Source organism: Hydra viridissima, unplaced genomic scaffold (genome assembly GCF_058129835.1).
Source record: "Hydra viridissima isolate aposymbiotic clone 2 unplaced genomic scaffold, HvirCarnegie_v1 scaffold_1, whole genome shotgun sequence".
NCBI lineage: Eukaryota > Metazoa > Cnidaria > Hydrozoa > Anthoathecata > Hydridae > Hydra > Hydra viridissima.
Genome location: NW_028324300.1, coordinates 20,637,366 through 20,658,736, shown reverse-complemented (window position 1 = coordinate 20,658,736; position 21,371 = coordinate 20,637,366). Strand labels below are relative to the sequence as shown.

At 30.8% G+C, this 21,371-nt stretch overlaps 2 protein-coding genes across 4 annotated transcripts in view; one reads left to right on the top strand and one right to left on the bottom strand.

Moving 5' to 3' along the window:
* Positions 1–3,155: 3,155 nt before the first annotated feature.
* Positions 3,156–5,422, top strand: LOC145182177 (uncharacterized). 3 transcript variants are annotated; one of them, XM_090100284.1, is made up of 5 exons: positions 3,156–3,212; positions 3,952–4,169; positions 4,516–4,675; positions 4,900–4,962; positions 5,313–5,422. In XM_090100284.1, exons 2-5 carry the CDS (start codon positions 4,032–4,034, stop codon positions 5,384–5,386), a joined length of 435 nt encoding a protein of 144 aa, XP_089956410.1. In that variant the 5' UTR covers positions 3,156–3,212; positions 3,952–4,031; the 3' UTR covers positions 5,387–5,422. The 3 variants fall into 3 exon arrangements, with proteins under 3 accessions (XP_089956410.1, XP_089956427.1, XP_089956417.1); XM_090100291.1 differs by lacking the exon at positions 3,156–3,212 and having other exon boundaries at positions 3,817–4,169; positions 4,900–4,958; XM_090100301.1 differs by lacking the exons at positions 3,156–3,212; positions 4,516–4,675 and having other exon boundaries at positions 3,811–4,169; positions 4,900–4,958.
* A 15,195-nt stretch (positions 5,423–20,617) lies between these two features.
* LOC149893833 (uncharacterized) overlaps positions 20,618–21,371 on the bottom strand; it is a 33,934-nt gene continuing 33,180 nt past the window's right edge. Inside the window, exon 4 of the transcript XR_016454905.1 lies at positions 20,618–20,916. The gene's annotated coding sequence lies outside the window, so the exon portion shown is untranslated. The remainder of the gene's footprint in view (positions 20,917–21,371) is intronic.

The window sequence follows — 21,371 nt, the reverse complement described above, 5'->3', positions numbered from 1 at the left end:
AGACAATACTTGGTGTTTGATCAACAAATAATTGATATCTCTTCTTCCAGGAGGAGGTCAACGTACACAACACAAGAATTTATCAGTAAATAACAAACATTCTATATAATGAGCCTCGTATTGGTGTGGATGAAAACTTGATATGCTTGAATATTGGCATTTAAAACGTGATGATCCTAATTGTTCCTTCAACTTTACAAAATTTCTCAAGTTGTTTTTGGTGCTGCATTTTCTTCAGGTCAAAGTTGAACGAGATTTTAGTAGTTTTGCAATGGTCTACACCCATTTGAGAACTCGGCTTTCGGATGAAACATTAAACGCGATTTTAGTAGTTAGACAAAATTTGAATGTGCTTGACAAAGTCAAATTTTCTTTATTACGTTAATCATATATAAAAAGATACTATTTAATGTCAATTGTTTTAAAATAGAATATAAAACACAACCCAAACTTTAATTCTTGTCTTTGAGCACTCAGTAAAATTGACTTGTTTCGATGATTAAAATCAATTTTTATTTATGCTTATGTAATACAAAAAAAAAAAAAATTAAAAAAAAAAAAATTACGAATGAAAATTGGTTGTAAAATATTTTAAAATTTAAAAAATTTATTGTAAAAAAATATTCTTTGCTTTTGGTGTAATTATAAAATTTCTTATTTTATTCGATAGCTTTTGAAAAAATCTCTGACAAACTCATAATTTTGTTAAATTTCTCAAAATTTTACAATTAATATTTTAAAACGATTTTCAAGATTTCCGTATTTTGGGGAGGCGGACGCCAATGGCTGCGAAAGAAAAGTGTAGTCGAGAATTTTTCCGTTTTTTATAAACTCTGCTGATAGCTAAATAACTTTACTCAAGTGTACTAAGGCAGGAAACCAGTTTTTTTCTAAAAAAAAAAACCGATAGCTTTCGTTAAATTCGGTTGGTTGTTTCGTTAATAACTTATGCATACCGCGGTAGCTTCGGTACCGAGAACTTTATAAATTAAGATTATGCAAACCATATTTGGCGTCAATAATTTCTTTTGTATGTATAAGGAATTTTTAAAAAATAGTTCTGTTGCGAATGACGCATAAGATAATTTATATAATAAATTTACCGAAAACTACAGCCGAGAATATTGAGGAAATGTAACCGAGTAAAATACAACCGAGACTCATTTTTATTACATTTGTCTTTGGCGCAACCGAACCATAATTTATTTATAAATTTTTATTACTTTTTAGTGAATACGATTGCAAAATGTTCACATAAAGTACTTGACAAACCTTTTTACTTTTCGCGTTTGTTATGAAAAAAGCAAAGTTTTCTTATTGTAAAACAGAAAAAATTGGGTTTTTTTAATTTGTGAGTTGCATGGTAACTTGTAAGACTTTGTTAGGTTGTGGTTATATGTATCAAAGCTCAACCGATTTTCTGAAGTTTAATTTAGGTAAAAACGAGCCTTAGCCTTTGTGCGCGAACATGTTTTGCAGTAAATAATGGCTTTATTCTAACCCCAACTCTGTCCTGGAGGGTGCTTTTAAAATATATATTTTAATTGCATCAAAAAGTGCATTGAAAAACCTTTCCAACGATATCAAATATATTGCTTTTTTTTGGCTTTTGAACAAAATATCAGCTAAAGCATAAATGCAGTTTTCGCTGAAAAAAACCTGGTTTCCCGCCTTAGTACACTTGAGTATTCAACTTGCATTAATATTACTAACTGAAACATTCAAATTTCGAAAATAATGACAAGGCATGTCCTTTATTAATAAAAAAAACATTTCGTCTTTAACAAGTTATAATTAAAAAAACCGCAACGAAAACAATCACAGTATTGTGGTGTTTGAGGTCATTAAAAAATACTTATTATACCTTTTTTTTTTCTTGAAGAACGTCGTTTTTATCGTTTTAATTGCATAATATCGTCGGGATGGTGGAAAAACTTATCAAGTCTAAAGTATCTAATCGGAGAGTATCGAAAAAAAGTTTTAATTTACTATTTAATTATGAAAGATTTTATTTTTTTCATAATTTAAAGATGAAAAAAAAGTCAATAACACATTTAAAATAAACAATTCATAAACATCATCCTATCAAAGTGAAACTTTTTATAAATTTATAAAAAAGTAACGTAAATTTTTTTATAAATTTATAAAAAATTAACGAAAATTTTAATTTTGAAAAGGATTTCGAACAAATCGTTTACTCACAAATATTCAATCGGAAAGAAACTTTTGCTTGTAGCTCTTTCTTTTGTCAACTTGCTTGATGCTCCAACAGTAGTCTGCCATAATGTGTTTTTCCAAACTTCTTTGAAAACGATCATCCATTTTCTTAAGATCTTGGTGGAACCGCTCTCCTTTAAATAATCATCTTGACCAAGAAACTATTTAAGATGCCTATTTATAAAACGAAGCTTTATACTTATTTCGCATCGAAGAGCGCAAAAGGCTTTCAACTTTCTAACAATTAAACAGCAGAGTTTTCTTCTTTTTTATTTCCAAGAGAGTTTTTCACAACAGCCTCATACGACAACAAAGCTGTTTTTTCCCTTGTTATCGATTGTTTTAACAAATTCTTTATCACTTTTAAAAATCGAGAGCAATCAATAATGATCAAAATTATGAGCAATCAAAAACTCCTGCTCCTTTTCCTTTATTGACAAACATAGCAACACCGTTTGTTTTCATTTCTTCTGGCGGCGGGAGACTAAAATACCAGCTTCAGTATGGCTTTCGCCGCTAGTTGGGAGGCAAAAGCCTATGGAGACGGTTTCCAAATTATCATGCCTCCAAAATATCTTCTGACTGGGGCCGCTAGAGACTTCTGCCTCCTGATTGGCGGCGGCCTCCAAAACATTCTGCCTCCAAAAATAAATTCTGGCTGCTGCTGCTGCCAATCGGGAGGCAGAAGCCACTAGAGGCGGTCTCTAAACCAACTTCCCTCCGAAATATCTTCTGACGGCGGCTGGTAGTGGCTTCCGCCTCCAAAAAAAGTTGGCCTTTCGGCAAAAAGTTACTTTGCCGCCGCCCAGCCAACAAGCCGACATGGGCCCCATCTAATTTTTACCTGGTCTTCGTGGGCTGATCTGGGCCAGGGTTAGCAATATAGATTCGACATGTGTCTTATGTGGGAAGCCCATCAAACCGGCCGCTGAGAAGCGGCCGGTCTATCTATGTTAAGATCGGCCATGAAATATTTTTTATCGCGCCGAAATTATGTAAGTAACTTCTATAGTGAATTTTTTCCTAAGTTTGTCTTAATTTCGTGTGTTTGATTTGAAATACATTACTGTAGAGATGTCTAATAAAGTATATAGCGAGCGAAGTCGACGACGTCACATCTGCTCTAGGTAGATGAGCATTTTTGCATTGCAGCTGAGAAATCTCTTGATGTTGTTCTAGCTGAGGAGGATTTAACTTTAGAGATAAAAGCTGTTGCTTGATGAATCCTTCATCATTCTCACATACTTTTCTTACTAGAAAAGTATTTTTGTTATTTTTAAGATGACTTTTTAAGTTGTTTGAAGTAACAGCAATTCTTTAAGTATATGTCTTTTTCTGATCCTTTTTCAGGCCTAAGTTACTGCCTTCAGACTCTGAGTCTGAATATGATAACTTAGGCCTGAAAAAGGATCAGAAAAAGATCTGATCCTTTTTCAGGCCTAAGTTATCATATTCAGACTCAGTTTCAATCCTGCAGTTTGGTATTAAAATGCCATCAAACATAATTCAATACATAAAATTGTTTTACAAAACAATTTTATGTATTGAATTATGTTTGATGGCATTTTAATACTAAACTGCAGGATTGGCAAATGGTCTTTTGTTATGCATATCAAAATTATGTTTTTTTAAATGAGGTGTCTTTTACCTCGTAATCTGTAATACATTAAAGAATACTATTTATTGTTAAAAAAGGTTTTAATTTTTATTTTATTTTAAAAAAATATATTTCAGGTCAGCTCAATAGAATTGAAAACCTTTTGGGGAGAGTCTTAAGACAGCTAGAAGAAGTTAAAGAAACTCAGCGTGTACAAATGACCATGATTAGAAGTCAACAACCAGTTCAAAATGTTGCAATACTTCCTGAAGGAGCCATTTTTCCTTTGCTAACAGAAAAAGATTTTACATTAATGGAAGGAAAACTTGATGACATCAATTTCTTGAATAGTGTGGTAAGTAGTATTAAACATAATCTATGGATTTTGTCTAAATAAGTTATCCACCCACCATTTGTGAATTTCCTGAAATAAAACAGATCTCTTACCCATTTTTAGTTTATGTTTATTGTACATGCTACAAAGCCTCTAAGAAGACACATGTTGTCCCATCATGTATACTGTGTGCTCATGTAAACCTCTGAGGGCAAATATAAATGATAAGATGTATATGATGATAAATTATATACAATGAGAAATATAAGTCAAAGTGTTCTGTCTGAGAACTTGATCAAATTAATTTAAAAAAATGATAGCAGGACTATGATTCTACTTTCATAGAAAATTTTAAATTTATTTTTAGGTGAATTTTATTGTTGATATTGGGGGCAATACTCTTGAAGAAGCAACAAAGCAGATGATGGCTTTTGTGATGAGCAACAACTTAGCCATGAAATTTAACGTTTTTGGTTGTGGTGGCAAGAGTGGGTTTGGGTCCACCCGACTTTTTGATACTGTGTACAGTAAGTGCAATCTTATCTAATTAACACTCCAATGATTCTCTCATTTCGAATTTTCAATCAATATTATAAATTAAATAGTTTTAGAGTAATAACCATGGTATCTTTCTATGTGAGTTTCTTATTTTCTTCCTTACTTTCCAGAGTTAAAAAGACAAACACTTTTATGGATGCCAAATCATGCACTATTAATTTTGTTAATAGTTTTATTACATTTTGTATTTCAGAGGCAATTAAAGGAAACCAAAAAACAGCTGAGGTCAATAAAAAAGACTTTGAGAAGGCAGTAGGTAATTAGTGATAAGTTTCTTGTATATTTAATCTCTTTGTTATGAAAATCCTACTTTTATTAGGGTGTGAATTAAAAAAGAGTGCTTTCATAAAAGAACTCTTCCCCTTAAAAACTATATTAACAAATTTGCAGAACTGTATTGTAAACTTTCTTTGTATCCATCTGTAATAAGCTGAAAATTTTCCTGTTTTAAAAGTTATCTTCAGTCCTGGTATGGAAAGGTTTATCCACAAAATTTAAATCTGGAGTTATAGGGGATTATCATTTTGTCATCAATTAAAGTGAATTAATTAATATAACTGTTCTAAATGCAACGAAAAGTAACAATTCTGTATGTTTTTGTCTTAGGAAAGTGGCTTTTGGGAAGTCGAGACCGCGACGGTAACCGTGCCAACCGAGTGAGGGCTTCGGGCAATTGCTGAATAATTTTTTTATTCTCAATACAGTCATTTATAACATCCATGTATATTTTTTGTGTTTCTCGATGCTATGCAAAAGCCTTGCTTTTTCCCAAACCAAACACTGTCTCACCTAAAGTGGCTCGAACTTGTTTTAAAATCTAGATTTATGCGCAATTTGCTTGACTAACGTCATGTATTGACTTAAAATTTAACTACTTAGTCTACGCGTCAACATGCTAAGTCATGTTTAGTTAAAATGAAGTAACCTTAGCAACAGAAAAGCGTAAATAAAGTATCATTGAAGTATCTTTTAAAGAAAAATGCAATAAAAGAGTAGGATTAACAATTTTCGCCGAACCGTGGTTAGCCCACATGGGACCCAGTTGGAGCCCGCAGCCAATTTAACATGGGCCCCACATAGTTATTCTACATGGCTCCCATGTATCGGCCCATCAAGACCTCATATGGGACCCAGCTATCCGTGTTGGCTGGGCGGGAGGCCTTATCAACTCTGCTTTAGCTTGTAAATTAAAGTTTATCTGTCGGGACCCCTATGTCCCGTCGGTATCGTAAAGGTTAATTATTTAATTTGATGTTGCATTATTTTTAAAGTATCGGTATTATTTCACCGATACCGATACTGATACCCAACAAAAACAGTGAAAACTGCCGATACTTGATATCGTTACCGATACTTCGGCACTGCTCCATACAAAACACAAGTTAAATTATTAATTTGTTTTAAAAATGACTTTTAATCGGATTGTTGTTTTTTGATTCTTCATTTTTCTAAGTCTTATTTTGAGATTACTTACTTTCTCACCAAAGTTGTATTTTTTTTGCCAATCATAAAGGTAAGCATGGTAAGCGAAGTTATATTTAATCAAAAACGAAAAAGGCAACAGTAATAACAGCAGTAATTTATGGAAATCCAAGTCAACAAAAACCAACATCTCCGTTATCTTCTTCTTTTCAAGTAAAATCGCAATCCTGCTGAATCAGTACCTCTCCTGATAGTCATACTTTTTCATACTTTAACCAATTTTTACTGAGTTTGTGTCCTAATACTTACATCTGTTTACATTTTTGGAATTATTCGCAACTGTTCCCTCTCATATCTTTTAATTATTCGCATTATGAACAGTTTAACAAATGGTGAGCTCCTTTTTCAGATTCAGTTGGTTCCCGGAAATACTGCCAAGTTAGGGAGCGTTTCTGTCGTGCTCCTTCTTCATTTCCTTGAATGAGGGAACGCTTCAGTTTTGGGCGGCCATCTATGATGAGAAATTTAACCATATTATTAAAATTAGTTTTAAACAAAACTTTGAATGCTTCCCATTGTCTCTTGACTCTTTTCAAATTTAAGCAATGCTTAAAAGGTAATTAGCGCGCCGCACAGTGACCCAGATTCATCTAAAAACCCAGATTAATCTAAAAACGGCAAAAAGTCCGAAAAAAAAGTGAAAGCTAAACGTTAAAGTAAACTACTTTTTGATCTAAAATCAACTTTAAATAATTCCATATGTATTATTAACGTGTAATTTTAATGGGATATACGTGTAAAAAGTTAAATTTATCACCATAAAATTATGAAAATTTAAGGTATGTTTATCTTGTAAGAAACCTTATTTTCCACCTCCTTACAAAACTTTATTATTTTTTTTTTGTTAAATTACTGAGTGCTTAGATATTAAAAATTTATTTGCTTTTTTTTTTTTAGATTTAAAAAACAAGTTTTTTTTTTAATTTTACTTTTGAAAATTAAAATTTTAATGAACAATTTTAAACATAAGTGCCAGCCAAAATAAAGTTCCACATTGTTCCACGTTCAATTTTTGTGAAATAAAACCACTAAACTATAGCCAAATAAACCCTGAAGTATTTGCTGCAATCTCCTGCTCCTTTAGGAGATATTTCAAACAGATTCATGCATAGTTTTGTGAAATGCAACAGCCGCCCCTCCCTTTTTAATTTAAAAACAGTTTTCGGACGTATGCGTGATAATACACATTCTTGTATTTACTTTTCATTTTGAAAATTAAAGAATCTTCTTTTCGTCTTATCATAAAAATACTCGGTGATAAAGAAATTAAGCTTTAAAAGGGAAATGAAAAGATTGGATCTATTTTTTAAAATTCGCGAGTTTAAAGCAAATAACGAAGCACTACCTGAAATCCTTATCAAATTTATCAAAACTTCCAAAATAATTCCTAAAGATTGAAACTTGGTGAGCTAAATAGAATTGTACAGATTTTTATTTTAAAAGTGAAAAATAAGTTTAAAAAATATTGTAGAAACTATGAAGAGATTTTAAAGTATGAAAATAATTGGCTAGGAAAAAATCTCATTGATTACGATGTGTCTTCTCATCCTAGACCAGGAAGACCAATTAAGGAATGGGGAGATCTTTGTGAAAGACGTAAAAGAGCAAAGATTGCAGATTTAGCTAATGAACACCATGTAGCTCTAACCTTTGCTGCATCAAAGAGTGCTGAAGCAGCAGAAGAAAAAGATTCAGCTTATATTTTGAAAAGAACTTCTAAATGTGTTGATACAGCTCAGATGAGAAGAAGTATTGATTCCTTGACTCAATCAACTATGAAACTTGAGGAGGCTCTAGCTCTGAAAACGCAAACTGATTTAAGTGATTTACAATACCAAATGTTGAGAAACTCAGCCCTTTCTCACAATGTAAAAATATATCCTAGTCTTAATAAGCTTGGAGTAGAAAAGCTGAAATTTTATCCTGAAGGTGTTCAATTCACTGAAAAGTCAGCAAAATGCTCATTACAAAATATGCTAAATCATACAGTTACTAGGACTTTAATATGATTGATTTAAGTGAAAGTTATAAAGTTGAGATGAACGGAGTTTTAAATGTGAAAATTGGGTTTGATGGAGCTTCAAGTAAAAGTATTTTCAAGCAAAAATTTGATAGCCTTAACACGGTCGTTCAGAAGCGACAGGTTATTATCAGGCTTGTGGCGCCGAGCCGGAGCCGGAGCCGTGGAGCCGTGGAGTCGCAGTTTTTTGGTGGAGCCGGAGCCGGAGCCGGAAAAATCTCGCGGCTCACGGCTCTCTTGTATTTTTAATGGAATATAATGTTGTTTTTAATAGTAGACAAATATTATTCACTCATTGTTGAAATAACTTGTTGAATAAATCGTTTTAAATTATTATAATATCGATTGCTAACATTGCTTTATTGACACTTATATTATTATTTTCTGTTTTTAGAATAGGTTTTTATTAGCTTTATTTAGCCTCCCAGTTGGTTTAATTTTAAATCATAATGCATGTAACATGTAATATTCGAAACATAGTCAAGAGAAATTTTTTTTTTGTTTATAACTTTGAGAAATAATAATTATATTCATTATTAGCGGCAGTTGGGCGATATTAAAATTGGAATGGGGGAATTTTGTCCACCCCAAACCCCCTCCGCAATTTTAGGAGCAGCCGTTGTGCAGTAGCTAGATCTCTTACTTCAGAAGTTAAAAATAAAGTTAATCATTGTTTCTTTTAATATAAAACGTTTCAGGTAACGAGAAACTTTGTCTTAATTTTAGGTGTCATTTTACGTTTATTATTGTTATTATTACTTTTAAAAAAAATTCCGACAAGCAAGTTTATAAGTTGTTATTTGTAATTGATATACTCTTTCTTATGTACGCACGTTTTATAAGTAATTTAAAAAAACAGCAACCAATTAAAAAAGTTGAAACTTGTAAAAAAAAAACTGGCGCGAAACCTTTACACTGTTAATATTAAAATACATGTAAACATAAATTGATATATTGCAATTTAAGTGAAGAATTAATAAATTAAAAGTTTTAATCAGAATATGTTCCGCGATATTTTGTTTAAATAATCCTCATTTCTGGTGAGTTAAGGTAACTTAATTAAAACTAATAGGTGTAGTTTTTATGCAACTTGGGAAAGAAGCCTAAATATTTTTAATTTTCATTCAAAATTTAAATTTAACTTATTAGGTCCGGGAGCCAGAGCCGAGCCGGGAGCCGGACATTTCTTTGGAGCAGGAGCCGAGCCGTGAAAAAAACTTGCGGCTCCACAAGCCTGGTTATTATACGCAAGCGCAGTAGTAACTTAAAAAAACTCAAATTTTAATAATGGCTACGGTCCGTAGCAACGAATTTTTTTTATTTAGTTGACTGATTATTTATATATGTTTCCATATAAATCAACATTTTAAACTCTTTCTAAAACTGAAACCATAATAAGCATATGTTAGTTGCATAAGAAAATGATTCAAATAAGATAAAGATTATATCAAAAAATTTAAAGTTGCGCTTTTCTAAGTAAATTAACATTCTTGAATATGCTGATTTGTTTACACTTTTAAAAACACATTATCTAATTTTCTGAGCGTAGAAATTAAATAATTTTTTTTTTAATTTAGATAAGTTTTTATAGTATTTAACACTTTTATCAGATCTTAGCACTCAATTTTTTCTTCCTGTAAATAAACATACAAACACACACACAGATATATATATATATATATATATATACATATATATATATATATATATATATTAGGTATATGATAAATTTTAAATCAATTAGCCTGGGGGTTCTAAATGATGAACTTTTGCCTATAAATCACAGAAATGACATTGATTTCACCATACCTTGAAAAACTTCCCGCACCTAAGACAGTTTCATATTTAACCATACAACACATAGCGGCCCAAAGGCTATTAATTATAATATGTCAGCTTTATATACAATACACATGAGAAATACATGAGAATGAGTACCTACACTGTCCTACAGCATTTGTAGTGATGTTAATAATCTTTCAGATTTGTGTATTAGTATTGATAAATTTACAGTTAAGATATTTGTTTGTTCTGCAAGAAAAACGAATGTCTTCCATCAACTTTACAGCTCTCTCGGCTACTATGTTGGATCGAGGCACATCAAGCACTGATGGTTCCTTCTTCCAGTGGGTAGAGAAGCATTTCACAGCTTTGGAACATTTATGTTGGGATATTGCTGACAGCAGGTCTTCATAAGCCGCCTCTGCATAGTGCTGGTTTGAAAACCAGGCCTGCAACCATGTAGTTGCAGCGAAATCGCAAGTTATCCTCAGCTGTTCTCGCCAGTTTGGAAGAATGAAAAATGCAATAAGCGCAAAATTGCCTCTTGAGTTCCACTAGGCACTGTGCAGTGATAGCAGCTTGTGTCATTTGATACGAGGCTATTTTGCCTCATTTTTGTAAAACTTGTATGCTTCACAAAGCTGAAAAAGAAATTTAAAGTCATCTCTCCAGCCAAGGTTCTCATACTCTGCTACCACTGCTGTGCCCTTGTAGGCATTTTTTAAATTATCATAATGCTCCATATTCTCATCAATAAACTTGTAGTTAATGTTAGGCGACTGTGACTGTATAGGAAAAAAGAAATCCAACACATGTCGTAGAACAAGATCAAGAATGTGGTGTTGGCAGCCGATGTATTGAGATTCATCGAATCCCTTGTCTCGAAATGTTTTCTGAAGCTTGGCTACAACTCCATTCTTGCCACCAGTATTTACAGCTGTTGTGTCAGAGATGTTCATCTGAATACTGTTCCATGCATTGTAATCATCAAGTAGGTCCTGTAGTGCTTTATATATGTTTGCAGAGGATCCACTGTCACAAACCAAAATGCCAAGTTTTAATGATCTTTTGTCATTCTTCAAGCACACAACTTGGTACTCAGTCTTGTCAATTTTCTTACCATCAAAATGCAAAGAAAATTTCTCTTCAGAGATCAGTTCCATGAGGCGGTTCTTAACTTGTTCTGCATCTCTGATTGTTCGACGCCAGACTCCAGAGTGTGATAATGTTGGGACACAAACTCCATCCTCAGCCAGACTTTGAAGCACCCATGACGTTTTTCTAGTTGACGAAGAGTGACTAGACACTAGTTTGGCAGTAAACTTAGTTGACTGGCGTGTTGCACGCTTTCTGGGAGATTCTCCTGGAACTGCCTCCGAGTCACCACTGCTGCTTCCTTCCTCAGAATCCTCACTATCGCAGGAAAGTGGTACGGAGATAACCACTTGGTTTGTCGAGGGTTCTGATGTGCTTTTGGCCCTTTTTGATGGATGGATTGTTGACATAGGAGCCACTTTCATAGTTGTATATCCCACCCTGCCATCTGATTCAATTTGTACTTTGTACTGTTGTTTGTCCTCACTACAAAGCCAATTTCCATCTGGTTTTGTTATATCGAACAGATGAGCAAGATTTTCTTAAAATACTGCATTTGGTCGCTTTCTGTGTTTCTCAAATGATGGGATAAGTTTGTCAACATTAGCAGACACTTGTTGTTTGGAAAGAACAAGAAAATTAAACTTCTGCCAAAGATTCATCAATTCCTCGGATATTTTTGTTAGTCGATCATGTCGTCCTTTCAATTCATCAAAGGGTCTCAAGAATCTTCCAACGATATCTCTGTTGGAAGACATTTTACACAATTAGTCGCTCATATCCTGTTTTACCTGTGGTATATTAGGACGGCGCTTCGTGCTTGATTTCAAATTTTGTGTCCACATTTCACCAGCTGCTTCCACTGCTGATTTTGACTTTTTACTTTTAAAGGACATATTTTCAAAAAGAAGCACTAAACAGCAGACCTTGCAAATTAATACTGCAAATAAACAAAAAATTATTGAATGATATGAACAACTATACAATATACAATATTATATATTTACAGTTTTAAAAATCAAAGTCAAGCATAAGGAAGTAAGAACTGGGAACAAAATCAAGTGAAAAATTGAAAAAGTTAAAAGTGGTGAGGTGCTAGGTGCGGGAGATTTTTTGTGATCCAATGAACCTCAAAACAGTGATCTATTGGTAAAAGTTCATCAAATGCAACATCAGGAAAATTAAAATTTTGAAAAAAGTTTCTTTGTCATATACCTAATATATATATATATATATATTTGTCATATACCTAATATATATATATATATATATATATATGTATATATATCGTTTGATGTAGTGTTGTATTAAAACAATACAAAACTCTTGTTCGTTGAAAAGTGCTCAATATTTAGGAAATTTATTTTGATTATATATAGTTTTCAAAACAGAGCGATATATGATTATAATAGAAAACAATAAAGAAAAAACTTTTGTTACGGAACTTTAGGTTTCATGCCTAACGGCAATCGTCAGCCATATGATGATTGCCATTACGCATGAAACTAAAAGTTCCATAACAAAAGTTTTTTCTTTATCGTTTTCATACATACATACATACATACATACATACATACATACATACATACATACATACATACATACATACATACATACATACATACATACATACATACATACATACATACATACATACATACATACATACATACATACATACATACATACATACATACATACATACATACATACATACATACATACATACATACATACATACATACATACATACATACATACATACATACATACATACATACATACATACATACATACATACATATATACATTTAGGGCGTTCCGTAATTCAATGGAGAAAATTTTTTTTTCAGTTTTTTTTGCTCCCTGGCAATTTTCCCATTTCTATTGTTTATGTAAACATATTGTTAAATTTTTTAAAGCCTGAATTAACGTTTAAGGTTGCCACCGTGTGCTAGAATTAATAGAATTTATGTATTTTTATGGTTTTTTACCATATAAAAGCCTATATTTAATGTATTTTTTTATACCATACATTTTAAGTTGGTAAACACTAAACAAACATATAATCAACAGAATTAATGGTAAGTTAAATATATATTATATTGTTAGTGAATTGTATAGTAATTAACAGGATTGTATGTGGCGAAATCGTGTTATAACATGAATTGACATCTTAACTCAATCCCCTCGTGCTACACTCCATTGACAAGTTGACTGTTGTTAAGTGTGGGTGTTTTATTACATTGTTCAGTTTTTTGATGTATCCTTTTAAGTTATAGTTGGCAGCCTTTTGTTAGCAAATACTTTTCTGTTGTTGAATCCAAAAATGGGTTTAATATTACGTTTGCTTCCTTTGGATGGGTTTAGTTTTATCTTAATATAGTTTAAACAACTACCTAATTTGAATACAATTTATATGTATAATATAAATATTATAATATAAATGAATAAAACATATATATACCTTAACTATATTGTTATTATATGATTGGTGATTGCTTTAGACATGGCTGATTCAGCAATATCGAAAAGAAGACAACAGTCACAAAATACTTAGTTGATAGGAAATTCTATTGATGCTCTGAGCCAAACAATTATTCCTACTAATGGGGATATTTTAAAATTATTTTTTCACCTTAAGAACTGTGAATTTAAAACTGAAAAATCATTAAAATCAAATTCAATTGTTGCTGATGCAGTATGTGAAGCAGTTCTAGAAGTCTGGCATAAGACCGGTATTGAAACCCAAAGGAAAGATAAAATCAAAGAAAAAATAACTAAATTGCATGATGAATACAGAAACGTTCAAAAAAGAAAAGGCCAAAAATCAAATGAAACTAAACAAAATAGTTTTGTAGCAATTCTTGAAGACTATTTTTTCATTGCGAAAAACATCAAATCTGACTTTAACAAGCCGGACTTTCTAACAATTCTTTGGGATGGAAAAATTATTGAAGGGGATGGGGAACGATTGGCAGTTTTAGTTGCAGGTGCACCAAATTATGTAGAAGGAAAGTTGCTGGGCATTCCAAAAATCATGAATGGTACAGGATTAGTCCAAGCAGAGACAAGCTTTGATCTCATTAAAGACTGGGAGTTGAACAAATCTATCATCGGTATGGTATTTGATACCACAGCTTTCAACTCAGGATGGAAAAATGGAGCTTCTGTCATTCTAGAAAAAAAGTTGAATTCTAAGCTGTTTTATTTACCATGTCGCCACCATATCTTTGAGATAACTTTGTCGTCCGTATGGAAACACCTGTTTGGCCCAACAACAGGCCCGACCAATATAGAATTTCTAAAATTAAAGAACTCTTGGGACACAATCCCTCAAAAGAATGACAATTTTAAATTGCTGGACGTAAATGAACGCTCGTTGAAATCCACAAAAGAAGATATGATTAATTTTCTTAAACTGTCCCTCCAAGAACATACATTTATAAGAGATGATTATAGGGAATGCATTTATATCACGTTGTTACTCCTTGGTGAGAAAAATGTGAAAAAGGGAGAACAATGGCTTAAGCTAGGAGCTTTCCATCACGCTAGATGGATGGCAAACATTCTATATGCAGCTAAAATGTATGCATTCTGTTAGTACTTAGGATATGATAAAAATACGATTCAGAAACTGCATCACTTTTGCCTATTTACAAGCTTATTCTATGTAAAAGTTTGGTTGACATCTTTAAACGCTATAGATGCTCCTATCAACGACCTACAGTTTTGAAAGAACATGCAAATGTTTAAAAAAATTGATCCAGGAGTAGCAGAAGCAGCTTTGATAGCTCAAACAAGACACCTATGGTACCTAAGTGAAGAAGTTGCACCCTTTGCCCTCTTTTCAGGATCTGTGTCCACTCATGAAAAAAAGAAAATTGCTTCAACAATTCTGAAAAAAATAAACGATGAAAATATGGAAACTGGAGTGCCAGTAATGCCACAGATGAATCAAAATGTGAAAGTGAGCTCTCTAATTGGAAAAAATTCCAGGCTTCTTTTTGATCTTTTGAAAGTCAATACTAAGTGGCTTTCACTATACCCCGATGAATGGTAAAAAAATTATGAATTTAACTACATATCTGGGATATTAAAGGACCTAAAAGTTGTCAACGATTTAGCAGAAAGGTCAGTTAAACTAGTTACTGACTTTAATCAAAGCCTAACACGGGATGAAAATCAAAAGCAGTGCCTTTTCCAAGTAGTGGAACAGCATAGAAGGAACATACCAAAGTTTGATAAAACATCAATGTTGATAAAAAAGTAGAACTCTTTTTAATAAATATGTATGCAAATGCATGAATACAACTCTGTTGGACTTATTGGAACATCAGTTACCAACATTTTCTTTTATAATGGAAATACATATTTTTACAATTTATACAGTTTTTATTTTATTATAATTTTTCTTTTGTAAATTTTATCTCGCATTTCCAAGAGTAAATATGTTTTAGTGAATTTGAATCTTATATAGAAATATTTTAATTTAATATCTGTAACATTGTTTCCAATTGATTAGTTATATACAAATAATAAGGAAATTAAAGTTTTCTATAACTTTGTTTTGTTACTCATTTCATAAACTAGTAATTACTTGAATCTCAAACATTTATTTTTTATTTTGCATAAAGGTCTAAATCAATTAATTATATCATTGTGTTCTAGTAGCAACTTTTATGTTAAGATTCATAGTTGTAATCAATTAAAAGTATTAATGTTCTGCATTATTATCCCAAATTCATGAATAAGATTAAACTTTAATAATTCATGATAACTTTAAAAGGCTGGTAGCAATGTTAAATCAGCAGGTATTGACCTGAAATTTGAAAAATGGTCATATCTTATCAAGTCAAATGGGAAAATTACCAGGGAGCTTGTATTTTTAAAAAAAAATTTTTTCTGAACACCCTAATATACATACATACATACATACATACATACATACATACATACATACATACATACATACATACATACATACATACATACATACATACATACATACATACATACATACATACATACATACATACATACATACATACATACATACATACATACATACATACATACATACATACATACATACATACATACATACATACATACATACATACATACATACATACATACATACATACATACATACATACATACATACATACATACATACATACATACATACATACATACATACATACATACATACATACATACATACATACATACATACATACATACATACATACATACATACATACATACATACATACATACATACATACATACATACATACATACATACATACATACATACATACATACATACATACATACATACATTACATACATACATTACATACATACATATATTTTTTCTTTTACATTTTGATATTTTTTACTTTCTGAATTGGGTTTGATTGCTATTCGTTTGCTTAGGCAAAACAATAGCAAAAATTGTATAGTTTTTCAGGTGTTTTTTTTTAATTTTAATTACTTCTCTTCTCACTCCTTACTCTTACAGGTTTATTTACTTTTGTTTTCTATTCATAATTGGTCTCTTTATTGTTTGTTATTACAATAAACATTTATGTGCTATTTTAGGATCAAGGACATTTATTGATGAAATGTTTTCAGCGGTTTGGCTGAAACTTTTTGAACTTTTTGAACTTTTTGCTGATCAACTTTAAAGATTAAACTTTTTTAAATTAGCTTAAAGTTTCCTTGAGTTACAATTTTGGTCAAATTAGATTAAAAATGATTGATTAAAAATTACAAAGATTAAAAATGATTGATTAAAAATGTGCTCTAAATAGAGCGGTTAATTTTTTCTCTAACACTTTCAACATTTTTCACTGATTAATGTGATTAGCCTTTTTTTGTTTGTTAATGTTTGACATGATACCAGAACTTTCATTATACTTTTAAAATACAAGAATTTTTTTCAAATATTTCCAAAATATATTTGTATATATAAACATGATAAAACAAGTTTATCTTTTAACACAATAAATTTTATCAAAATTTCAAAAATATTAACTATTTTATATAAAAATTACCAGTTCAAATTTTATGAATTAAAAACTATCGTTTTTTAACAAAAAATAAAAAAGTACATATTTTTAAAGTTTTTTTTAATAAACTTTTTAATTTGTGTTTTTTATAAACTTTTTTTATTATTTTTGAAATTTTTATAAAATTTCACTTCTTTTGAGGCTCAACATGATATGGTTTTAAAAAACTTTTTTTTTCAAAATATTGGGGACTCGTCTGATGTTTAAGGGTCTTAAGCGACCCCTAAAAATATTTTTTATTCAAAAATTTTTTAAATTTAGTATTAATTTATTACATAGAACACATTTAGCAGCTGTGCTCAGACATTTTTTAAAAAAGTTGTTTTTTGGACATGTCTAATATATATACATATATATATATATATATATATATATATATATATATATATATATATATATATATATATATATAGTAGACCAGTGAAAAGTTGCCAAACAGCTGATGAAATATTGAATCAATACATAGAAGTTGTTCATAATATAAAGCAAAAGGAAGGGCGGATTGCAAAAAAACCTGGAAGAGTAAGGAGTTTCCTGCTATTGGTTTGTTTAAGCCTCTGCTTAAGCAAACAAGTTACCAATTCATCAAAATATATACTAACATTAATGGCAATTGAGAAGATAAATAATATCAAACTGCAACAAAAAACTTTTTTTTTCATGAATTGGTTTTGACAAGGCTATGTGGATGTGTTTCCCTCATCATAGTTACGCCTTTACCACAGCAATCTTGGTTTCTAGTTTGGTAATGGAGAGACAGTTATTGAGAATATAACTGCATCTTATACAGCCGTTTTATTGACAATAAATGCTTATTAAAAGCCTTAATTAAAATTAGAAATGTTGTTGTTAAATAAATGACGATGAAGATGATGATGAAACCAAATTAAATGCAAATGAGAATATTGATGACAACATATTTTTACATGCAACAGTCAACATAATTAAAATAGAATTTGTTTTAATACTGGAAATCAAATCTTCAGGTAAAATAAGCTGTTTATGTTTTGGACATAATGTTTCATGGAGTTGGTTAACCTTTATATTTTCCGCAAGACAGAAAAAACAAAATAAGTGTTCACATTTTCTTAGAGTTGCTGGTTGTTTTGGTATTTTACCACAAAGATTACACTGGTAAAGCTGTAAATGAGGATTGATTTCTTTTTTTAGTTCTTCAATATCTTTTTCCAAGTTATGTGCTGTCACAATGCTTTTTTTAATGGTAGCAATCATGGAGGAAGACCACACTTTTTTACCAAGACCAGGGCAACCAATAAGCTTTTTATTTTTGTTTTAGTGATTTAGTAACATTTAAACTTTTACTGAGTTTTTCTACTTGCTGAAAACAATAGCATTCATCACAATGAGTTTCCACTTCATATTTAAAAGAAGTGTTGTTGATTTCATTCTTTTGATCACATTCTTTATGGTATCATAACGTTTTGAAAAATTTTAGATGAGTGTACATTCTAAATCTGACAACATGACATGGAATACATATTTCAATGTAATTTTTTTGGTTTATTCCAATAGATACTCTTTTTTCCAACCAAATATCCACAGACCCTGTAAATAAGATTTAAATTTTTGTAATGGATTTTCATCTAAAAATGACAGAAATTTTTTGGATAGTTCTTGTGAATAGCCATCAAACTTAACCACATGCATTAAGTAGTGTTTAAAATCATGAAGTAAGTTAAGCTAATAAATCAATAAAAAACTGCATATAAAGTAAAATATTTTATTTAAAATTATTAGAAACATTTAGTCAAGTTTTTTACATAAAGACAATTTTTATTTCACAAACGATATAAATAAAATGTTATCAATTTAGGACAATGGTTAGATGTAAATTTTGAACAAGAAAAAAAATTGAGTGCTAAGTTTTTTTATAAGTAATAAAAAGTTAAAAGATTCATATAAATAAAATTAGAAAAACTTTTAAGTTTTACCGCTTGAAAAAAATGTAAAAAGACTTCCAAATTTGTAAACAAATCAAAGAAAAGGTTTTTTTTAGGTAGATTCTCTTCAATCATAAAATAATATTCCCCTTTCATTTTACCTACTTCTTAATAAAATTAAGTTACCGAGACACTACTAACAGCCTAAAAGCTGGTTATCAACGTAGACGATTTTAAAAAACGCGATAAGTAATGAAAAATTGGTCCCTAAGTAAAAAATCATTCTGTAACGAAGGTCCGTAACCATTTTGAAAGTTCTAAAATTTTCATATTCAAACTGCCCTTGCGCTCAATAACGTATCGCTTATTAACAGAGTTTGAACGACTGTGATAAGTTTACTGAAGAATTGTTGCAAGAAGATAGCCTGTTTAGCACAGCAATTTTACCTCTTCTGTTTAAAATTGAAAAAATTGACTTTTGGAAAAATTCTAAATGTTCTAGCTGCCACTTTTGTAGACCTCTTCACTGGCAATGTAAAAAAGAGATCTCAGCGTTGTGTAAAGAAAAAGAAACTGATCTTGAAACTCAAATTAGTCAGTTAAAACCCTTCTCAACAGATTTGAATATTGCTGGTACTTTTAAAATTGATATGACCATGTTTGATGGGAAATTAATAAATTCATTGACTGACACAAAGTCAACTCAGTCTTGTAATGTGTGTGGTTTTAAGCCCAAAGAGATGAATGATATAGATTTAGTTAAAAAAAAGCCTGTAAATGAGGAAACCCTTAAACTAGGTATGTCAAATTTGCACTGTTGGGTAAAATGCTTTGAGTTCATCTTACATTTAGGTTATAAAATGGAAAACCAGAAGTTTCAAGCCAGAACTTTCAAAAGAGAAGCTTTCTGTAAATTTAAGGAAGAATTTAATTAAATCAAAGTTCAGAGAAAAGTTGAGTCTCATTGTTGACCAGCCCAAAGTAGGTTTTGGTAATAGCAATGATGGAAACACTTCAAGAAGAGCATTTGAGAACTCTGAGATTTTCTCTGAAATAACAGGGGTTAATATAGATGTTATAAACAGAATGCACATTGTCCTTATTACAATGCCATGTAGGTACCGTATTGATACTGATCAATTTGAAGTTTACTGTACTGATACAGCTAAACTTATTGTTAATAAATATGGTTGGTATATAATGCCACCCAGTGTTCACAAAACTCTGATACATGGTTGCTCTATTTTAAAGCAATTTGATTTGCCGATTGCTCAATACTCTGAGGAAGCTCAGGAAAGCCTAAACAAGCAAATCCGAAAATCTTGATAATGGGCAATTTGTAAAAACTAAATTCTGGACACCATTTTTTACGTTTTTACGTAAGAATAAGAAAGAAAGAAGCCATTCAACTGCTGACGTCAGTTAACTGTAACCGTTTTTTGTAAATTTAAATAATTTTACGAGCTGATGATGCTGGTAACCATAATCCAGCGAAAATTTCTCATAATAAATTAATATTTGTATTTAGAGAATTCGTATTCTTTGATGTTTATTATCAATATAACATACACTCTTATACAAGATGTCAACATTCAAAAAAAAAAATATATATATATATATATTTCTTTTAGCTTGTGCATCGACGTCTCACGAATCATATACAGAGTCGGGTTTCGATGCAATAATTGCAAATTTGTTAAAGCGGGCACCTTTTACTCACGTAAATGTGCTTTGAAGCAACCAGAAATTTCTTTACGATGTTAACGTATTTAAGATTTGTAAACTTTAGTTTTTAAGAAGATAAAATGTTTCCTTTTATCTTTCTTGTTACTTTAACCAACAGTTTCTTTCTAAAAAATTAAAAGTTGGGTTTTGTAGAAGGTTTTTTAAAACGTTTTTTAAAGAGCGTTTTTTAAACGTGTCTTATAAAACGTTTTTTATACATTTTATATAAAACGTTTTGTTAATATTGCCGTTCTGAACGTTTAAAAAACGTTTTTTTTTTAACGTAAAAAAAAACGTTTTAAAAACGCTTATGTGTTTCTGAAGAAAAAGAATTTAAACTACCAAATAACGAAGTAAAAACTGAGTTTCAGAATGAGTTACAGGAATATTATAAACATTAATACAATTGACCAATTGCAAAAAGTTCTTGATTCTAAAGGTAAAATAGAAACTGATGAAGCTACGGAAAACTTCAAAGAATCAATTATAAAATTCCCCAAATTTGAAAAAATTAAAGATGAGATACTGCAGATTCAGAATTACAGGGAAAGCTTTTCATGTTAATGAAGATTTTATACAT